Here is a 17684-nt window from a genome sequence, read left to right on the forward strand (position 1 = left end):
CCCAACCTCGTGCTGTTTGGCATTACAAGAATGCAAAATGGCATGACTAGCGAGATTTCTTTTCTTCTTTTCCTTGGATGGATTACTGTTTCAAAACTTGTGATGTTAACGCTTGCTCAGATCGTGTCAGTGAAATTATTCTTGTAGGAATGGAATCCTTTATTCCACACTCCACTTTAAAGTCTCGTCCTTTATCTTAACCTTGGTTTTCCAATAAATGTGCTAAGGCTGTTCAAGAGAAGAACGTTGCATATCGTAATTGGCTTGTTTCTGATTCTTCGGTTTCATTTTGTGCCTACACCACATGTCGCAACAATTGTAAAGCAGTTATTAATCAGTCCAAATTAGAGTTTGAACAGGCTAAGAGTAGAAAACTTGCTTCTTGCCCTAATGGTAGCTGAGCATTCTGGTCTCTTGCCAAAGCTATTGGCCGCAACTTTTGCCCATGTCTGCTCCCACCTCTGTCCCAACCAGATGGTTCAGTTGTCACTTCAGCCAAGGATAAAGCAGACCTACTAGCATCCTATTTTTCTTCCAACGCATGTATTAATGATCTTGGTAAAAACACTTGCCACTATTTCCAACACGCTTCATTCAATGCCTCTGTGGTCTTCTGTCAAAAGGATGTCAGAAGGATTTTGATGAATCTTGATGCTAAGGAAGCTCCAGGTCCCGATGGTATTTCTCCACTTGTTCTCAAAACCTGTGCTCCTGAACTTACTCCTGTTCTTTGCTGCCTTTTTCACTTTCTTATTCCAAAAGTGTTTTTCCTTCTGCTTGGAAATTTCCTCATATCCAGCCAGTTCCTAAAAAGGGTGACAAATCCTTTCCATCCAATTATCGTCCCATTGCAATTACTTCTACTCTTTCTAAAGTAATGGAGAAATCAATTAACCGCCAACTCTTAAACTACGTAGAAACCTTCCATCTGATCAGTGATCACCAGTATGGATTCCGTCAGTGTCGATCCACTGGTGATAATCTGGCTAATGTTACCCATTTATGGACTAATTCAATGGAAAAGTTTGGTGAAACACAAGCAGTTGCTCTTGACATCTCAAAGGCTTTTGATCATGTTTGGCATAAAGGTCTTCTAAACAAGCTTCCATCTTATGGTTTGCCAACTGTTTTTGTAATTGGTTATTCAGTTTTCTCTCTGATTGCTCACTGAGGATAATGGTAGATGGCTCTCTGTCTTCTGACTTCTCCACTAATGCCAGTGTTCTACAAGGTTCAGTTCTTTTCCCCCACTCTTTTCCTCTTGTATATTAATTACCTTCTTCCATTGACTGGAAATCCTATCCATAGTTTTACCGATGACAGTACATTGCATTCCACTTTCCATTTTGAGAAACCTTGTCTTGCTCAATCAGTTTCAACTTCTCGAAAATCTGCTACCAGTTCCTTAAATACTGATTTCCAGGTAATTCTCCAGTGGGGCAAAGACAACTTAGTTGATTTCAATCCTTCTAAAACTGAGTCTTTTCTTATATATATCGCAAAAAGGATTCTTTTGCTCCTATGCTCATCTTTGTTGACACTCCAATTTCTAGGCAAAATGATATATCTGTTTTGGGGATTACCCTGACTTCTAATCTCTCTTGGCACAAGCACATTACAAATATTGCTTCCTCTGCATCTAAAAAACTCTATTTTCTCTTTCGCTCTCGACGTTAGTTTTCTTCCAAACAGCTGTTCACTTTTCACAAATCGCAAATCTGCCCTACCATGGAATATTGTTCCCACGTCTGGGATGGTGCCCCTAAAACCTCTCTCAGGCTCCTTGATTCTGTTCAGAAGAGGGCAGTTAGGTTAATTAATGACTCCTCTCTAACAGTCTCTGCACTTGCTGTCCCATAGACGTACTGTTTCTGCTGCATGCCTTTTCTACAGATACTACCATGTGCACTGTTCTTCTGAATTGGCTTCTATAATTCCCTCTCTCTCTTTCAAAACAGTCCAAACACATGCTGCTACCAGCCAACATCCATTTACTGTCCAACTTCAAACTCACAGAACCAACTTTTCATCTTCCTCGTTTATTCATTCAACTGCTGTTTTCTGGAACAACCTTCCTTCATACGTATTTTCTGAAAATTACAGTCTACAGAAGCTCAAGTCCAATGTCAACAAATATCTTCTTTTATATTCTCATCCTCCAACCCAAGCACGGTAAGAAGTACTATAGGTTCTAATACCTCTTGTGTTTGGGGTTTACATAAAAAAAAAAAAAAAAAAAAAAAAAAAAAGGGTTAAAAGCTAGGTTTCCTTTTATGTGGTTTGTAAAAATATCACATTATTAATTGTGATCACTTTTCATAGCTCTGTGAAACATGGCAGTAATATGTGCGGAAGGAAATCCAATCTGACTTGCTCATGAAAAATAGCTCTGATCATAATAAATAGGTCACTTACTGCTTGGGAATCTTGAACAATTGCTGAATGGGATAACACCACATATAGGAACAAATGCTAGTTATTAAAAGCCACTTACCTCTTATGCCATCAGTAAAAATTTGGCACTTCAGTTTACTGTTACCTTTAAGTGTAGTGGGCTGCAAAAAATGTGAAACAGCTTGAAAGTGTGAAACATGGCTGTAACATGTGCAGAGAGAAAGCCAGCTCTGATAGCAATAAGGTAGCATGACTGACTTTTACATGTAAAACAGCTGTGATTGCAAAAAAAAAGTTATAATATTTGCAATTTTTTTTAACAGAAATCATGTTTTTTAACTTGAAACAAATATTAAAAATTTGATATCCTCTTATATTGTTGGTAAAAAACATAGGAATGTCCCTTTGTTATTGCCAATCTGGGCTGCCAAAAAATACTGTGAAACAGTGGTTACATATATGGAGGGAAAATCAGCTATGAAAGCAAGAATGGAGTGTACCTGAATTTTACACACAAAACACCTCCAATCGAAAATAAATAGTCATGTACTGTTTAAAAATTGAATAGCAACAATCCCATGTACAGAAACAATTGTTAAAAGCTAGGTGTGCTCTTATGCTATTGGCAAAATATTGACACATAATTTAGTCATTGCCAATGTGGGCTGCAAAAGAATGCTGTGAAATGTGGCCATAACAAGTAGAAAGAGAATTAGCTTTGCTGGCCGTGCCTCCGTAGCCAGGTGTGCAGGAGCAGCAGCAGTGCGCAGCACACGCTTCTTGATTAGACCGGGGTTCAAGCCCGTGATCACCAAATACAGAGGGTGCGGAAAGGTCAGGGAATAACCATCACACATCCCCCGGAGCAGTATGGCCTTAGTTGCTAATGCTCCTAAAAACCAAATTAACAACAGCTTTGCTGGCAGGAATTTCCCCAATGGCAATCATTTAGTTATGAAATTTAAAACAAAAGTTAAAAAAGGAGAAAAAAAAAAAAGATCGTGTAAGGATTTGAACTGATGTTATCAAAACTAAAGCTGAATTCTCACAATATTTTATGTAACTCAGCTTGCTGCATAAAAAATTGCAGGAATTCTGCTTTAGTTGCATAGGCAACATTGCATAAAACATTGGCTTTTTGATCACTCCTCATATACATATATATATCTGATATATATATATATATATACATATCTGATAATTAAAATAAATATGATATTTAAATAAAATCATCAGCCAGTAGTACGGCAATAATGCAGAGCGAAATGAAACGCAAAATAATATAAAATAAACAAACAGGGAAGGGAAAGTAGAGATAATAAGACAAAAAGGTAGTCGATAATCCCCTGTATAATTTAGTCAATTAAGTCATTAAACCCAATTAATAAAAAACGATATAAATTTAAATAATGCCAATTGTAAATAATTTAGCGGTACCGCCCTTGAAGGTACCAGTTCCAAAAGACGTGAAATATCACCAAAAAAGGGTTAAAGAAACTACCAAAAAACTAAAATATCAAAATAATAGACTGACCATCATGCCCCATATCGACAGAGGACCACGAGGCCAATAATGGTCATGGAATCGCTGCATTTCAATCGTCATACAAATCATCGCAAAGGCAGAAATATCGAAGAACCAAACCACCCCCCCATTCTCCGATAGATCAACCAATGCAGAGGATTTGCATGGCGGTGGTCCTTATGCAGCGAAAAATAATCTATAGAACAGAGAGCACTCTTGATCAAATTATTTTTGATAAGATTATTTTTCGCTGCATAAGGACCACCGCCATGCAAATCCTCTGCATTGGTTGATCTATCGGAGAATGGGGGGGTGGTTTGGTTCTTCGATATTTCTGCCTTTGCGATGATTTGTATGACGATTGAAATGCAGCGATTCCATGACCATTATTGGCCTCGTGGTCCTCTGTCGATATGGGGCATGATGGTCAGTCTATTATTTTGATATTTTAGTTTTTTGGTAGTTTCTTTAACCCTTTTTTGGTGATATTTCACGTCTTTTGGAACTGGTACCTTCAAGGGCGGTACCGCTAAATTATTTACAATTGGCATTATTTAAATTTATATCGTTTTTTATTAATTGGGTTTAATGACTTAATTGACTAAATTATACAGGGGATTATCGACTACCTTTTTGTCTTATTATCTCTACTTTCCCTTCCCTGTTTGTTTATTTTATATTATTTTGCGTTTCATTTCGCTCTGCATTATTGCCGTACTACTGGCTGATGATTTTATTTAAATATCATATTTATTTTAATTATCAGATATAATTAGGCATCATGTGGAGGATGTGCATTTGCTGCCTCTAATGATAGCTACATAGCCATATTTAATTTATTTTTTTATTACTCTTACCTAACTTTTACCTCACATAATATATATATACATATATATATATATCAGAGGCAGAAAAAAGCATATTCCTCTACATGATGCTTGAAATATAAAAATAAATTAGAATGAGGATTAAAAAAATAAAAATAATGCCAGCAGCATGTCAAGACAGAAGAGTGAAAATAGTCAAAATTAAACATAACGATCAAACCAACAGGGAGGGAAGAGAAGGGAAAATATTGCAGCAGAAACTCTCCAAGATAATTTAGAAAATCTAAATGCAATTACACACAAAACACCTCCAATTGAAAATAAAAAGATAAAAAGTCATCTAATGTTTAGAAATTGAATAACAATTCCATGTAGAGAAACAATTGTTAAAAACCTGGTGTTAGAAATGCAGCGATTCCATGACCATTATTGGCCTTTCGGTTCTCTGTTGAGATGGGACATAATGGTCAGCCTATTTTTCATTTATTTTCGTTTTATTTTATTGTAGTTGGTTTATATCTCTGTTGGTGATATTTCATATAAATTTGGACTTGGTGCCTGTCAGAGGGGGGGTGCCGTTAAATTTCTATTTAATTGGCATTCAAAATTTAATTGATTATTATTTTATTTTCTTTGCATTTAGATTTTCTAAATTATCTTGGAGAGTTTCTGCTGCAATATTTTTACCCTTCTCTTCCCTCCCTGTTGGTTTGATTGTTATGTTTAATTTTGACTAATTTTCGCTCTTCTGTCTTGCCATGCTGCTGGCATTATTTTTATTTTTTTTAATCCTCATTCTAATTTATTTTTATATATATATATATGAGGAGTGATCATCATTGATCATCATTATATAAATTTTAAGTTTCTTAATTTCTATTATATTTTATTAATCAAAAATGAAAGAGCAATAAAGCCCAATATGTCCTATTATTATTATTAATCTTAAATAAGAGAAAACTCATACCTTTATTGTAGGACTGTAATTCTCTCAACACTCAATCACGTATAAATGCATTCTTATGTGATTAGCGTACCATGTTAATTAATTCAATTTATTATTTTTTAAAAAAGCTACATATTAAAATCATCATTTATTCAATACTCATATCCAACCTAGTGCACTGAGATTTGCTGAAAGTCAACAGCCATCAATCCCACAAACCAATCAATAACATATGCTAATATGAGAATTGAAATTGTCTTGATAATCTTAACACCACAAAATAAATATACATCAGTTTACAGATAATTTAAACTTTAAAATTGTCTAAAACTTCCTTTAAGAGACTAGCTTATTCGTATCGTTGCTATGTTCACAAAAAGTCAAACGCTGATCACGAATGATATCCCCCCCCCGTTTTATACAAACTTTTTTGTAACTTAACACAAGATTATTTATGCTGACCACTGTATGAACTACTATTTATACATGCGCATTATAGAGTCCACGAATCCAAGATATTGTAAGATCTACATTAATAGATTTGGGATTTAATCTCATTTCCATTGTTTCTGCAATTAATAACTTAAAGTAATGATCTGTATATATGTACTATGGCATATACACAGGCATATATATCTACGGCATATATATATATATAAGCCATAGTTTATATGCCCTATGCCTTTATATATGCCATAGTTTATGTGCCCTATGCCTTTATATATGCCATAGTTTGCCTATAATTTACCTAAACATTTTCCATAGATTTATCTAGGTATGTCTTTTGTGATACTCCTTCCTATAAACTAATACATTTATTTAATAAATAATACTGTGTATATATATGTATGTGTGTGTGTATTAGCATTTATGTGTGTGTATTAGCATTTATGTGTGTGTAATATCAAAGTTATTCCCTGCATCCAGTTCTTTTGTGACTGCATCATAGTATCCAATCAAATTGGTCAGGCAAGACTTCCCCTTAACAAAACCATGCTGTGTCCGAGCTATAACTGAAGTCTTGTCTAGATGATCCTGCAGTACTTCTTTAACCAGTGCCTCCATTAATTTTCCTGGAACAGAAGTTAAACTCACAGGTCTGTAATTACTTGTCAGCCTTTGATCCTCCTTTATGAATTGGGGTCACATTTGCACATCTCCAGTCTATGGGTATCTCCCCTGAGTCCAAGGAAGCTCTCATAATTATGGCTAAGGGTTTGCTTACTTCCTTTGCTGCCTCCTTTAATATAACTGGATAGATCCCATCCACTCCAGGTGCCTTTCTTGTGTTTATCTTCAACAATTTCTCCTCCACTTTACTATCAGTTATTACAAGATTATCTAGCTTACTGCCAGAGTTGAATACACCGCTGTCATTCCCCTTGCTGAATAACTCCTCATGTGTGAATGTCGATGCAAAATATTCATTTAGTTTGTTAGCTACCTGAGCAGGATCATCAACAGTCAAACCATCGATATCAAGTGGACCAATCTGATTCATCCCCTTCCTTCTAGAGTTTACATAAGTAAATAACTCTTTGCTGTTTTTCTTTGTATCCTTTGCCAAAGATTTCTCGTAATCTGCCTTCGCCTGTCTAACCTCCTTTGTAACTTGGTTACAGATCAACTTATATCTATCATAGGCCTCTGTGTCACATGTTAATTTATATGTATCCCATGCATTTTTCTTCTCTGCCATACGTCTCATTAGTTCATCTGACATCCATTTAAGCCTTTATGCCTTGACATGCCTTTACGAAAGCAAAAACCCTTCCCTTTACTCCTGATGGTAGCTACCTCTTTGAGTAAATCCCACTTCAGCACACTGTGGTCACTGCCACCTAGTGGTTCCTTTATCTGCAGATACTTAATGCATGAAGAATTACTACTGATAATCAAATAAAGAGTATTACTCCCTCTAGTTGCCTCCCGAACATGCTGATGTAGAAAACAATCATCCAATAAATCCACAAAAGCCTTGCTAGTGTGTGAGTGACCAACCCACAAATTCCAGTCAATATCTGGGAAATTAAAATCCCCCATTATAAGACTCTCTGATTTACTGGCCCACTATTTCCCTGTACCGGTTCTTATTATACTCATCAGAGTCATTAGGCCTACAGCACACTCCTACTCTCACTCTCAATTTTGATCTCCCAATGCTTATGTCACACCAAACTGTCTCGCCACTGCACTGTCCAGCAATGTCGACTGGCTTCACTTCCTTGGATTTTATGTGTTTCTTAACTAATAGCATAACCCCTCCTCCCTTACTATCCTGTCTATCCTTTCTGTACACATTGTACTCCCCAAATTCCAGTTCTGCATTCCTTATATCTGTGTGACACAACGTCTCTGATATCCCAACAATATCTGCCTTGGTTGTTTTGAGCAATACCTCAAATTCATCAAATTTATTTACCAAACTCCTAGCATTGGTGTACACACAAGTATACATGTACCTGTTCCTATTCTTAGGTACCCTAACACAAACCATGTGTTTACCTGTACTGCAATGACTCCCAGCAGTCTCTGAAATATCCTGCATCTTGTTTTACAGGCTGCTGCTCATTCCAATAGAAGCAGTGCAAGAATCACTTTCACCTCTGCCAGTGGCTACTGTTAATCTATTAATCCTTGTATCCCCCCCCCCAAGCTAGCAGTTTTCTGACCCACCTAACACTGCCTTGTAGCATCAGCAAATATTCTTGCACCCTTTCTATTTAAGTGTATCCCATCCCTGTAAGATGACAAAGAGCCAAAGCAGCTGTGGAAGATTGGTCGATACATTGAGTACACATTGATCAGACAGAGAATGAAGGATATAAAATTAAAATGTAAAGCAAAAATAAAGCATATAGTATAAGCAGACTTACCATGTCCAAGGAAAAGAACCACATATGGACCTTACTGTAGCTGAAAAAGAAATGGAGTTGTTTATGTTTGGCCCTCTACTCAGAATTGGACAGTGGCAACCCCTCTGTGTTGTACATGGTAAAATCTGTGTTAATGTGCATGAAATTAGCAAATAAGTTAAAATATTAAGTTCAGGCATAATGAAACTTGGCGATATCGAGGTGGTGTAAATGGCTAAGGGAGTAAGAATGTCAGTGCCTGAATTCCACAAAGGTGAAGATATAGTAGTATGCTTAGAAGTAGTTTCTCCTCCATCCTCAGATTGCTCTAATAATTTTGGAGAAATAAGAATGAAGAGTATAGAATAGATGAAAGTTTTATGCAAGATGTAAGGTAAAGCTTGGGTAAGCCCAGGATTGCAAGCCCGTTCCTATAGTAGTCTTCTGAGCTGAATTTGCGAATCTTTATGCATGAACTTAAGTGGGATGATATACAGAAACTCGTCGACTTACATAAGGGTTGCGTTCCACGGAACTCTTATGTAAGTCGGAATTTCCCTAAATGCTTATGCAGTACTTGCATGCAAATTTGATTGAAGTAAAAAAGAAATGTATGATGAGCATTCCATTATGGTTGTGAAGTTAACTTTGCAACCCTAATGGCATGTCTGCATTATCAGGGTACCTGCCCGCACACTGATGAGTGAGCCAACAAGCACCGAAATGCATCTGGGTGGTGGTGCCCACTGAGAATAAATAACAGTAGTCTCCTCTACTAGAGAAGCATTATTTATTCAAAGTAGTGCGTGCAATACCTGGTATCTCGTGAAGGTAGCCACAATATGAGATAAAATCAAATGATGCCATTACACTACTTATGTAGTTAAATGTATGGGTAAACTATGGTGTATTTACACCAATATTATATAGATAATTTCAACCCATAACATATTATGCCTTCTGCATTTAATCTTCAATATATATATATATATATTGAAGACTACACACACACACACACACACACACACACACACACACACACACACACACACACACACACACACACACACACACACACACGAGTGATCACTGAATTATCACCACCTACCTAATACTTCGTAGGTCCTCCTTTTGCCCTCAGTACAGCAACTATCCAACGTGCCATTGATTCAACAAGATGTCGGAAGCATTTGGGAAGTATGGCCATCTAACCTGTTTGTAACGTGGTCAGCAATGCAGGAATGGAAGTGATTGGTATATCCAGATGCCTCATATGCCTTTCCATAGTGTCCCACAAGGCTCTATGGGATTGAAATCTGTGGAGTTCGGAGGCCAGTCGATATGCTGGAAGTCAGAACTATGTTCCTCAAACCATTCTTGCTCGGCGCATTTTCATCTTGGAAGACACCATCACCATTCGGGTAAAAGTGTAACATAGCGGGGTGTACACAGCCAGCAAGCATTTGACGATAGCAGACCACTGATACATTGTTCCACATGCACCAGGGGTCCAAGTTCCTGCCAGTGAAACATGTCCCACACCATACAACCGCCTCCACCGGCCTGCACTTTTGATGCCATGCATGATGGATGAAGAACCTCATATTGTTGATCCCAATTCCGTACATGACCATCCACGGTGTGGAGTAAATAATGTGACTCATCCGACCAGCACACCTCTCTTCCAGTCTTCTAATGTCCAACTTGCATGCTCTTTGCACCAAGCGAGTCTTTTACGCCGATGAACCTCGGTTAGGAGAGGATGTCGTAGGGGTCGTCTGCTAGTATAGCCCATACGTGCAAGCGTGCAATGCATGGTCATGCCAGATATTGTTCCGGGTTGGCCCATGTTGTATTGGATAGTCAGCTCTTCAACAGTGTTGCGCCTGTACGAGTCGTTGCACTCGGCACTGACCTTTGCAGTTTTGCCATCGGGTCGTTGTTTGACCATTTTGACGCCAGTCCAGGTAACTGTGGTGGCTCTCGAACACCCCACCAGTTCAGCTGTTTGGGAAATCGAGGCACCAGCTCGTCATGCACCCACAATCTGTCCTTTATCAAAGTCCGATAAATCCTTCCTTTTATCCATCACACTCAGAATATTATTACCTACTGAACCACTGACACTAGGTGTGTGTGTGTTCAACAGTGTTGCACCTGTTTGCCTGTACGATTCGTCGGACCCTGCACTCACCTCTAACATCAACCTTTTGCTGACCTTTGCAGTTTTGCCATCAGATCATTGTTTGACCAGTTTGATGCCAATCCTAGTACACTTTAACTACAGCAGCTCTCAAACACCTCACCAGTTCAGCCGTTTGGGAAATCGTGGCACCAGCTCGTCAAGCACCCATAATCTGTCCTTTATCAAAGTCCGATAAATCCTTCCTTTTACCCATCACACTCGGAATTTTACTACCTACCGAACCACTGACACCTTATCTATGTAGGTCGACTAACTCTCGTACCTTACATGGTCAACGGGTCGCATTCAATTTTCATAGGGGTGGTCATAATTCAGTGATCATTCAGTGTGTATATATAACGGAACCATTGCCAAGTTTTCCTTCCCCCCTTCTTAAGTTTTCTTGCCTTTGATTTCATAATCAAATGATTTGTTTGATAGTTATTAATCATTCAGTTAGGACTGTCATTGCTAACATAAACAGAGTTTGTGCTTAAGTATTCTTGTATTTTTTTTACTATCCTAACACATTCTTTGAGATGAATTTTATTGGCTTTGCATTTCCTGCTTTACTTTTGCTTATTCCCATGTCTAATCTTATTTCTTCATGAATATATTAATTTATTATCTTATTCTAATTTTTGGTTAATGTTCCCTCAAATTTTCTTTCGCTTATCACAACTTAACTATCTTTTACTTTTGTATAACTAATTTTAAGGCCAACTTGTTTGTGACCTTTTTCTGGTTTAGTTAGATTCTTAAACACTTACAGGTTACTATTTAACACCACAATATCATTAATATTGGTTCGCCCAATAATGGGAGAATGAAGTAGAAAAGTATAAGGTACTGATTTTGTCAGTATCTGACATTCTTGTATTAAATGACCCATAAAAATTTCAAGAAGTGGCAATGAGGTACATCTCTCTCTCTCTCTCTCTCTCTCTCTCTCTCTCGCCGAGTGGGTAAAGTACCTGCCCGGCAACCCAAAGGTCGCGGGTTTGATTCCCGCCTCGGGCTTGGATCAAAGTACTGCAAAAAACCTTGGGAAGTGCAATATGGCCACAGAAGCCGATGCGCCAACAACTACCAAATCAAAAATCAATCTCTCTCTCTCAAGTTTAACTTTAAACCATTTTCTAATTTTAAACCATTTTCTGATGCTTCCTTCAGTCTTCACTGCAGATTTTCCAGTTTTATTCACCTTTGTATTTTCTTTTAATGGATTATCATTGATGCCATATTTTTTCCTCAAGTTTGGTAGAGTAGATTTCTACATATTAAAAAATTAAGCTGATGTTTCTTTGGTGATGAAGTATAGCTTTATTTTAGAAAATGTGTATAGCTTTATTTTAGAAAACTTATAATTTTTTAATTTTAGGATAACTCTCAACCAGTTAGAAAATTTCACCCAACAAGAAAAGACACTAACCATACTGCAAAGTGAGAATGCAAAGATGGAAAAAAGCATAGCTATCCTGAAGCATGACCTGAAAGAGGTAATATGTTTAATTATATATAATTTAAATATCAATTAGGTATAATATTTAAATATTATACATAGTTTAAATATAGTTATCTCGAAGCACGACCTGAAAAAGATAGTACATTTAATTATATATAATTTAAATATCTGAAGCATGGGACAAAGAAATTAAGGTGATAATTAAGTGTATGCATTATGTGACTGAGAGTATTTGATCATGTAGGAATGCATGCACACACGCAGAGGTAGTTCCAAAAGGGCTTCTAATTGAAAAATCTGTATGTATGTCACTCAACTGTCCTGAGCACTTTGTACCAGCTAATGGTAGGTTTCAGCCAGAATTTGCCTCCATTACTCCTGTAAAGCAACTAACAGTGCTGGTTTGGAGGAAGATTGTTTTGACTACAGACTAATCGATTTCTCTGGTTTGTCCCACAAAATCCACTCTAAACAGTGCTTTGCATTGGTGGCCATGATATTGGGTGAGGTCTGGACTCTGAGTTCAACTTTTCATTCAGCTTATCCATCTCATTGTCCTAAAATCACTTGTATGTGACCCCCCATGATATGGAGTGTTATAATTCTGTTATTTTCAGAACCCATTTTCATGGTACTGCAACAGTGTTGGTAATTGTTCATAAGCCAGTTCTTTTTGCCATTCTTTTAATGTACCATCTTTTTTTTTTTTTTTTTTTTTTTTGGTGACTCTTTTAACAAGACACCTTTTGTCCTTTCAGCATGGATTTGATTTTTGGGAACAAGAAGTAGTCTCATTGAGTTAAATCAGAGGAATAAGGGGGGGGGGGGTGCAGATTAACCACCAGTGTCATGCTTTGCCAAAAAAAAAGTCCTTGGTAATCAGTGCAAAATGGAACCATCCCTTTTTTGAAATGGAGGCTTTACTTTGTGAATTCTTTTAGACAAAAAATTCAAAAATTGTGTGTAGCAGTTCTGTTTACTGTCTTACCTGGTGAGATAAATACTTTCTGAATAATAATAATTTCATTACTGTCAAAGAAAGTGAACATCACTTTAGTTTTTGATTTTTTGTCAAATTTTTTTTTGTCGCAGAGAGAATGTTGATTACTATTCCATGCTTTGGTCCTCTTTGTGGATTTCATTAGAAAAATAATTATTCATCATCCATTACAATTGAACTGAGCAAAGAGGAAACATCATTAACAAAATTGACACTGTTTCCTCTTTTGTTTGCCCAAATATCCTACCAGAATTGCATGAATTGTTCTTCTGTTAATGTGAATTTGTTCTTTTGTCATTCAATGATCAGACAAAATTCAGTTTGCAAACTTTTTTGATCATTTTTGGGGTTTGAAGTGTTGAAAGCCTACAGCACTTTTTCATCTTCAAGGTCCTCACAGCCTTCCTGAAATCTTGCAAATCAATAAAAAAATGTGCAAGGGAGGTAGTGAATTATTATTATTGTTATTTTTATTATTATTATTAGCCATAAGGTGCAAGGAAGCCTGAGGCTTATGCTGCACCAGCCAAAAAAAAAATAATAAAAATTCCCGAGTTACCCTGAGAGAGAGAGAGAGAGAGAGAGAGAGAGAGAGAGAGAGTTAGAAGTAGAAAGGTATCACGAAGAAAGAGAAGAATGATGATATCCATCTCAGGACCCTGGGTGTGCCAAGCCCATACTCACCACATGTGAGCCCCTGGGGTGGATTGTTACTATACACTTGTTTTTACAGTTTTTTTAAGTTTAAGACACGATCTTTTTGTATTTGTATCTTGTGGATGGGTTGCTAATATGGGATAAATTATAGACTGAAGCTGTATATACAAATAAAAACCTATATGAAACCTTATATACATAAAAAGGAATTGGAACTTATACTGGCTGGGAAGTTGCCTGAATCAACAAAGATCCCTGCTGTCTGGTGATTTTATTAACTTGAAGCTGCAGCTGATAAATCGACAAAGATAATATTTTTTAAATAGGTATGTACAATTGCACAAAATGTTCACAATAGATGCCAGTATAATTTTCTTTTATTTACAATTTGAATTAATAGTCAGTTTGTTGATAGTTTCTAAACTAGTAATGGTTGCTATGACAAAACTAGTGTTCACTCTTAAAATGTGCAGAATTGATAAAATTCCTTCAGAACAATATGGGTTGGTACCACATTCAAGTTTCCACTTGTTTAGATATTAATCCAAACAACAGAAGGCCTTTTCACAGAATCCTTTCATTTCGGAAATACCAGAGAAAGAAATCCAGTAGGTTAAATTCAGTTGGACCAGCGTTTCCCAAACTGGGGGTCCATGGACCCCGATGGTCAGTAGACCTGTTCCTGGGGTTCTGCGAAACAGACCCTTTGCAACTAGTCAAATTATTTATTCTATGTATAGCAAATTGATTATAAATAAAGTTATTATTATATATTTATATAAAAATAAGAATAAAGTTCAGTTGTTTTAAACATAAAACTTTTTTCTTTTCAAAAACCCAGTGTTCACACACACACACACACACACACACACACACACACACACACACACACACACACACACACACACACACACACACACACACATATTTTTTTAATTATAATATCAACTAGATAAATTGAAGAAATTAGACTCACTACATACTATAATACCAGGATCCTTACTAAAAGGTCGGGCAGTTATGCTCCCAGTAAATCCCAAGTATCTATATAATATGTTGTTTCTATGCTTTTGCTTTCCAACTCTGATTAATACCTCAAAATCTATTAGCAATTTGAGGGAGATTGAGGTTTATTATCAATTATCAATCAACTGACTGAAGAGCAGATGACACGACGTGTGACTTGGTGCCGGGAGATGTTAAAAAAGTTTGATAAGGGACAATCTCGGTATGTGAACAACATCGTGACAGGTGACGAGACTTGGCTGTACTATTACGATCTGCCGACCAAGGCTCAAAACAAAGTTTGGGTCTTTGATGATGATGACACACCCGTAATTGTCAGAAAATCCCGATCTGTAAAGAAGAAAATGATAGCTGTATTTTTCAAATCGAGTGGAATTGTGGAACGTGTCGTTTTGGACACGCAGAAGACAGTCACAGCTAAGTGGTATACTGAACAATGCCTGCCTAAAGTCATTGGATCTATGAAGAACCTGCGGCCAAAGTCAAGAATGGACACCTGGTACCTCCATCACGATAATGCTCCAGTCACCGCGCCAAAGCCTGCACTGAATATTTGACCACGACAGAACTGAAACTTCTCGAGCACCCTCCCTACAGTCCAGACCTTGCTCCCTGCGACTTTGCACTGTTCCCGCATGTGAAAATGAAGCTAAAAGGGAGGCGGTTTTCCAGTGATGAGGACCTTCTACGGGCTTGGGACAACGAGTGTGCTTTACTCCCTAGTGAAACTTGGCAGAACTGGTTTAAAGATTGGTTTCGGAGGATGGAGAGGTGTATTGAATGTAGAGGAAATTACTTTGAAAAAATTAAATAAACAAAGCTGTATTGCAAAACTTTCCTAGTACCCTTTGTATGTATATATATATATATATATATATAGGATCCCCCAACTTTTTTTGATTTTTTGAAGGGGCTCCATAGATCTCAGTATTTTGGGAAACACTGTACTGGACGACTGCATTCTAATCTAGTGGTCAGGAAATTTTTCTGATTATTTCTTGTATAATGGGGTTTATAAAATCAATCGCTTTCTCCATTAAGGCTATGAAATAAAGGTCTCCTCCCCCATTAAGGCTGTGAAATAAATTTTGTCTTCCCCATCAAGGCTGTGAACTAATCTCTCTTTCTTATACATTCACTTTGTCGGCTCACATAATTGTCAAGTGGCATCAAGGTGAAGTTCTGTCACACGTGTCATGGCACCAAAGTGATGTTCTAGAATGCTTATTTGTGGTCCTTCTTAAGCAGTCAGTAACTGTGCTATAAAAGTAAAGGTACATTAAATTGATAACTGTTTGATATTAACACATTCAGTGAACTCTGTGCTATTTGCAGCATTTGTTTTTTGTTTATAGATAAACTTGAACACAATGTCATTTGTTTTTAACTTTTGTTGTTGAGGTTAGTTAATGTATAGGGGATAATTTTTTGACAAAATTTTGAGGTTTGTTCTAATTTACGGCTCAGCCCAAAAGTAAGTGTTTGCTTTTATCTATGAATTCTGAATTTTTACTTATTTAACAATTGCTTATCAAAATGCCAAAATTTTTGCAATTTTGAGAAGCAATTGTTAAATAAGTTAACATTGATTATGCTCTCTCATATATATTATGAGAGAGCTTTGACACATTTTTTTCTATTCTTTTAGATTATGCAGTCAAGATTATATGCACTTAAGGATCTTTCTATGTTATGGACTTTGACATCTGTTCATGTATGGACTTTAGCATGTTTTCATGTTATAGACTTAGCATTAAAAATACTATAGCTGTAAGCAGGAACAGCATGTTCATAGCCATATTTCCTTAAGAAATGTTGAACACTGATTGTGAAGTGTAGTTTGAGAGAGAGAGAGAATTTTTTTTAAAGTTATGTTTAAGATGTTATCTTAAGAGTAGCGCTACACATTTTTTCTTGGTCATGATTTGTTGGTAAAAAAGAGTCACATTTTCTTTTAGAAATAGCAATGTATTGGTTACACACTCAGTCAAGATTATAGTCATGTATAATCTCTGTCCATCTCAATGAAGCTATGCTTCGGCAAGAAAGAGCAAACTCTGTGTAAAGGCATGTAAAAAATCCTGTTCTGTATCTCCAATCCACCTCAGCAATAACTTTATTGCCATCTCTAATTCAACTACAAATAGCACCTTTCAGGACTCCTGATAGGAGCAGCTAGAAGGAACAGGGTTAGAATTGCATGGCTGATGGGTAAGCACATTCTAGTGCAGTTTTATGACTGTTTTTCTGGTCTTTAAACTTCTGTATGGAAATGCATTATGTTGAAGCAGAATCTCTCCTATTTGTAGTAGAATTTTAAATTATTTTCAATTAAATAAAGGGAAGATGCATTTAAATAAATGCATCTTCACTTTATTTAAGATTGTGATATTGGCTAGCTCTGAGTTTATTATTTGTCCTTTCACACGACATTCATTAAAATCATTCTACTTTCCCAAAAGTTCTTTGCTAACTAATTTTTCTTGAACCGTCTTGAAAATTCGACACTAAAAGTGAGAAAATTAAAATTGATAGTACCAAGAAGCAGGTATTTTTCTTAAGTAATTTATTTTAAATGATAGGTTTTTTTTTTTTTTTTTTTTTTTATTTATTTATTAAGGGGTGGTCCTCTATTTTACATAGGACAGAACTAGCATTCAGTCTTAAAATGTGTCAGAATTGATAAAATTCCTTCAGAACAGTATCATTTAGGGTATAGATAAATTTAACATAATAGTATTTTGTAAATACATAGTAAATTTCACTTTTATCTGAATATTTAAATGCATCTATTTTTAATTTAA

General features: G+C 36.5%; 1 protein-coding gene across 1 annotated transcript in view; it reads left to right on the plus strand.

Moving 5' to 3' along the window:
- The window catches only part of Rok (Rho associated coiled-coil containing protein kinase), a 403168-nt gene that overhangs the window by 202940 nt on the left and 182544 nt on the right, over positions 1–17684 (plus strand). Inside the window, exon 16 of the mRNA XM_090374570.1 lies at positions 12114–12231. Within this exon, the coding sequence (XP_090230696.1) occupies positions 12114–12231 (118 nt within the window). The remainder of the gene's footprint in view (positions 1–12113; positions 12232–17684) is intronic.

Source organism: Mastigoproctus giganteus, chromosome 5 (assembly GCF_048544385.1).
Source record: "Mastigoproctus giganteus isolate SK-2022 chromosome 5, ASM4854438v1, whole genome shotgun sequence".
Taxonomy (NCBI): domain Eukaryota; kingdom Metazoa; phylum Arthropoda; class Arachnida; order Uropygi; family Thelyphonidae; genus Mastigoproctus; species Mastigoproctus giganteus.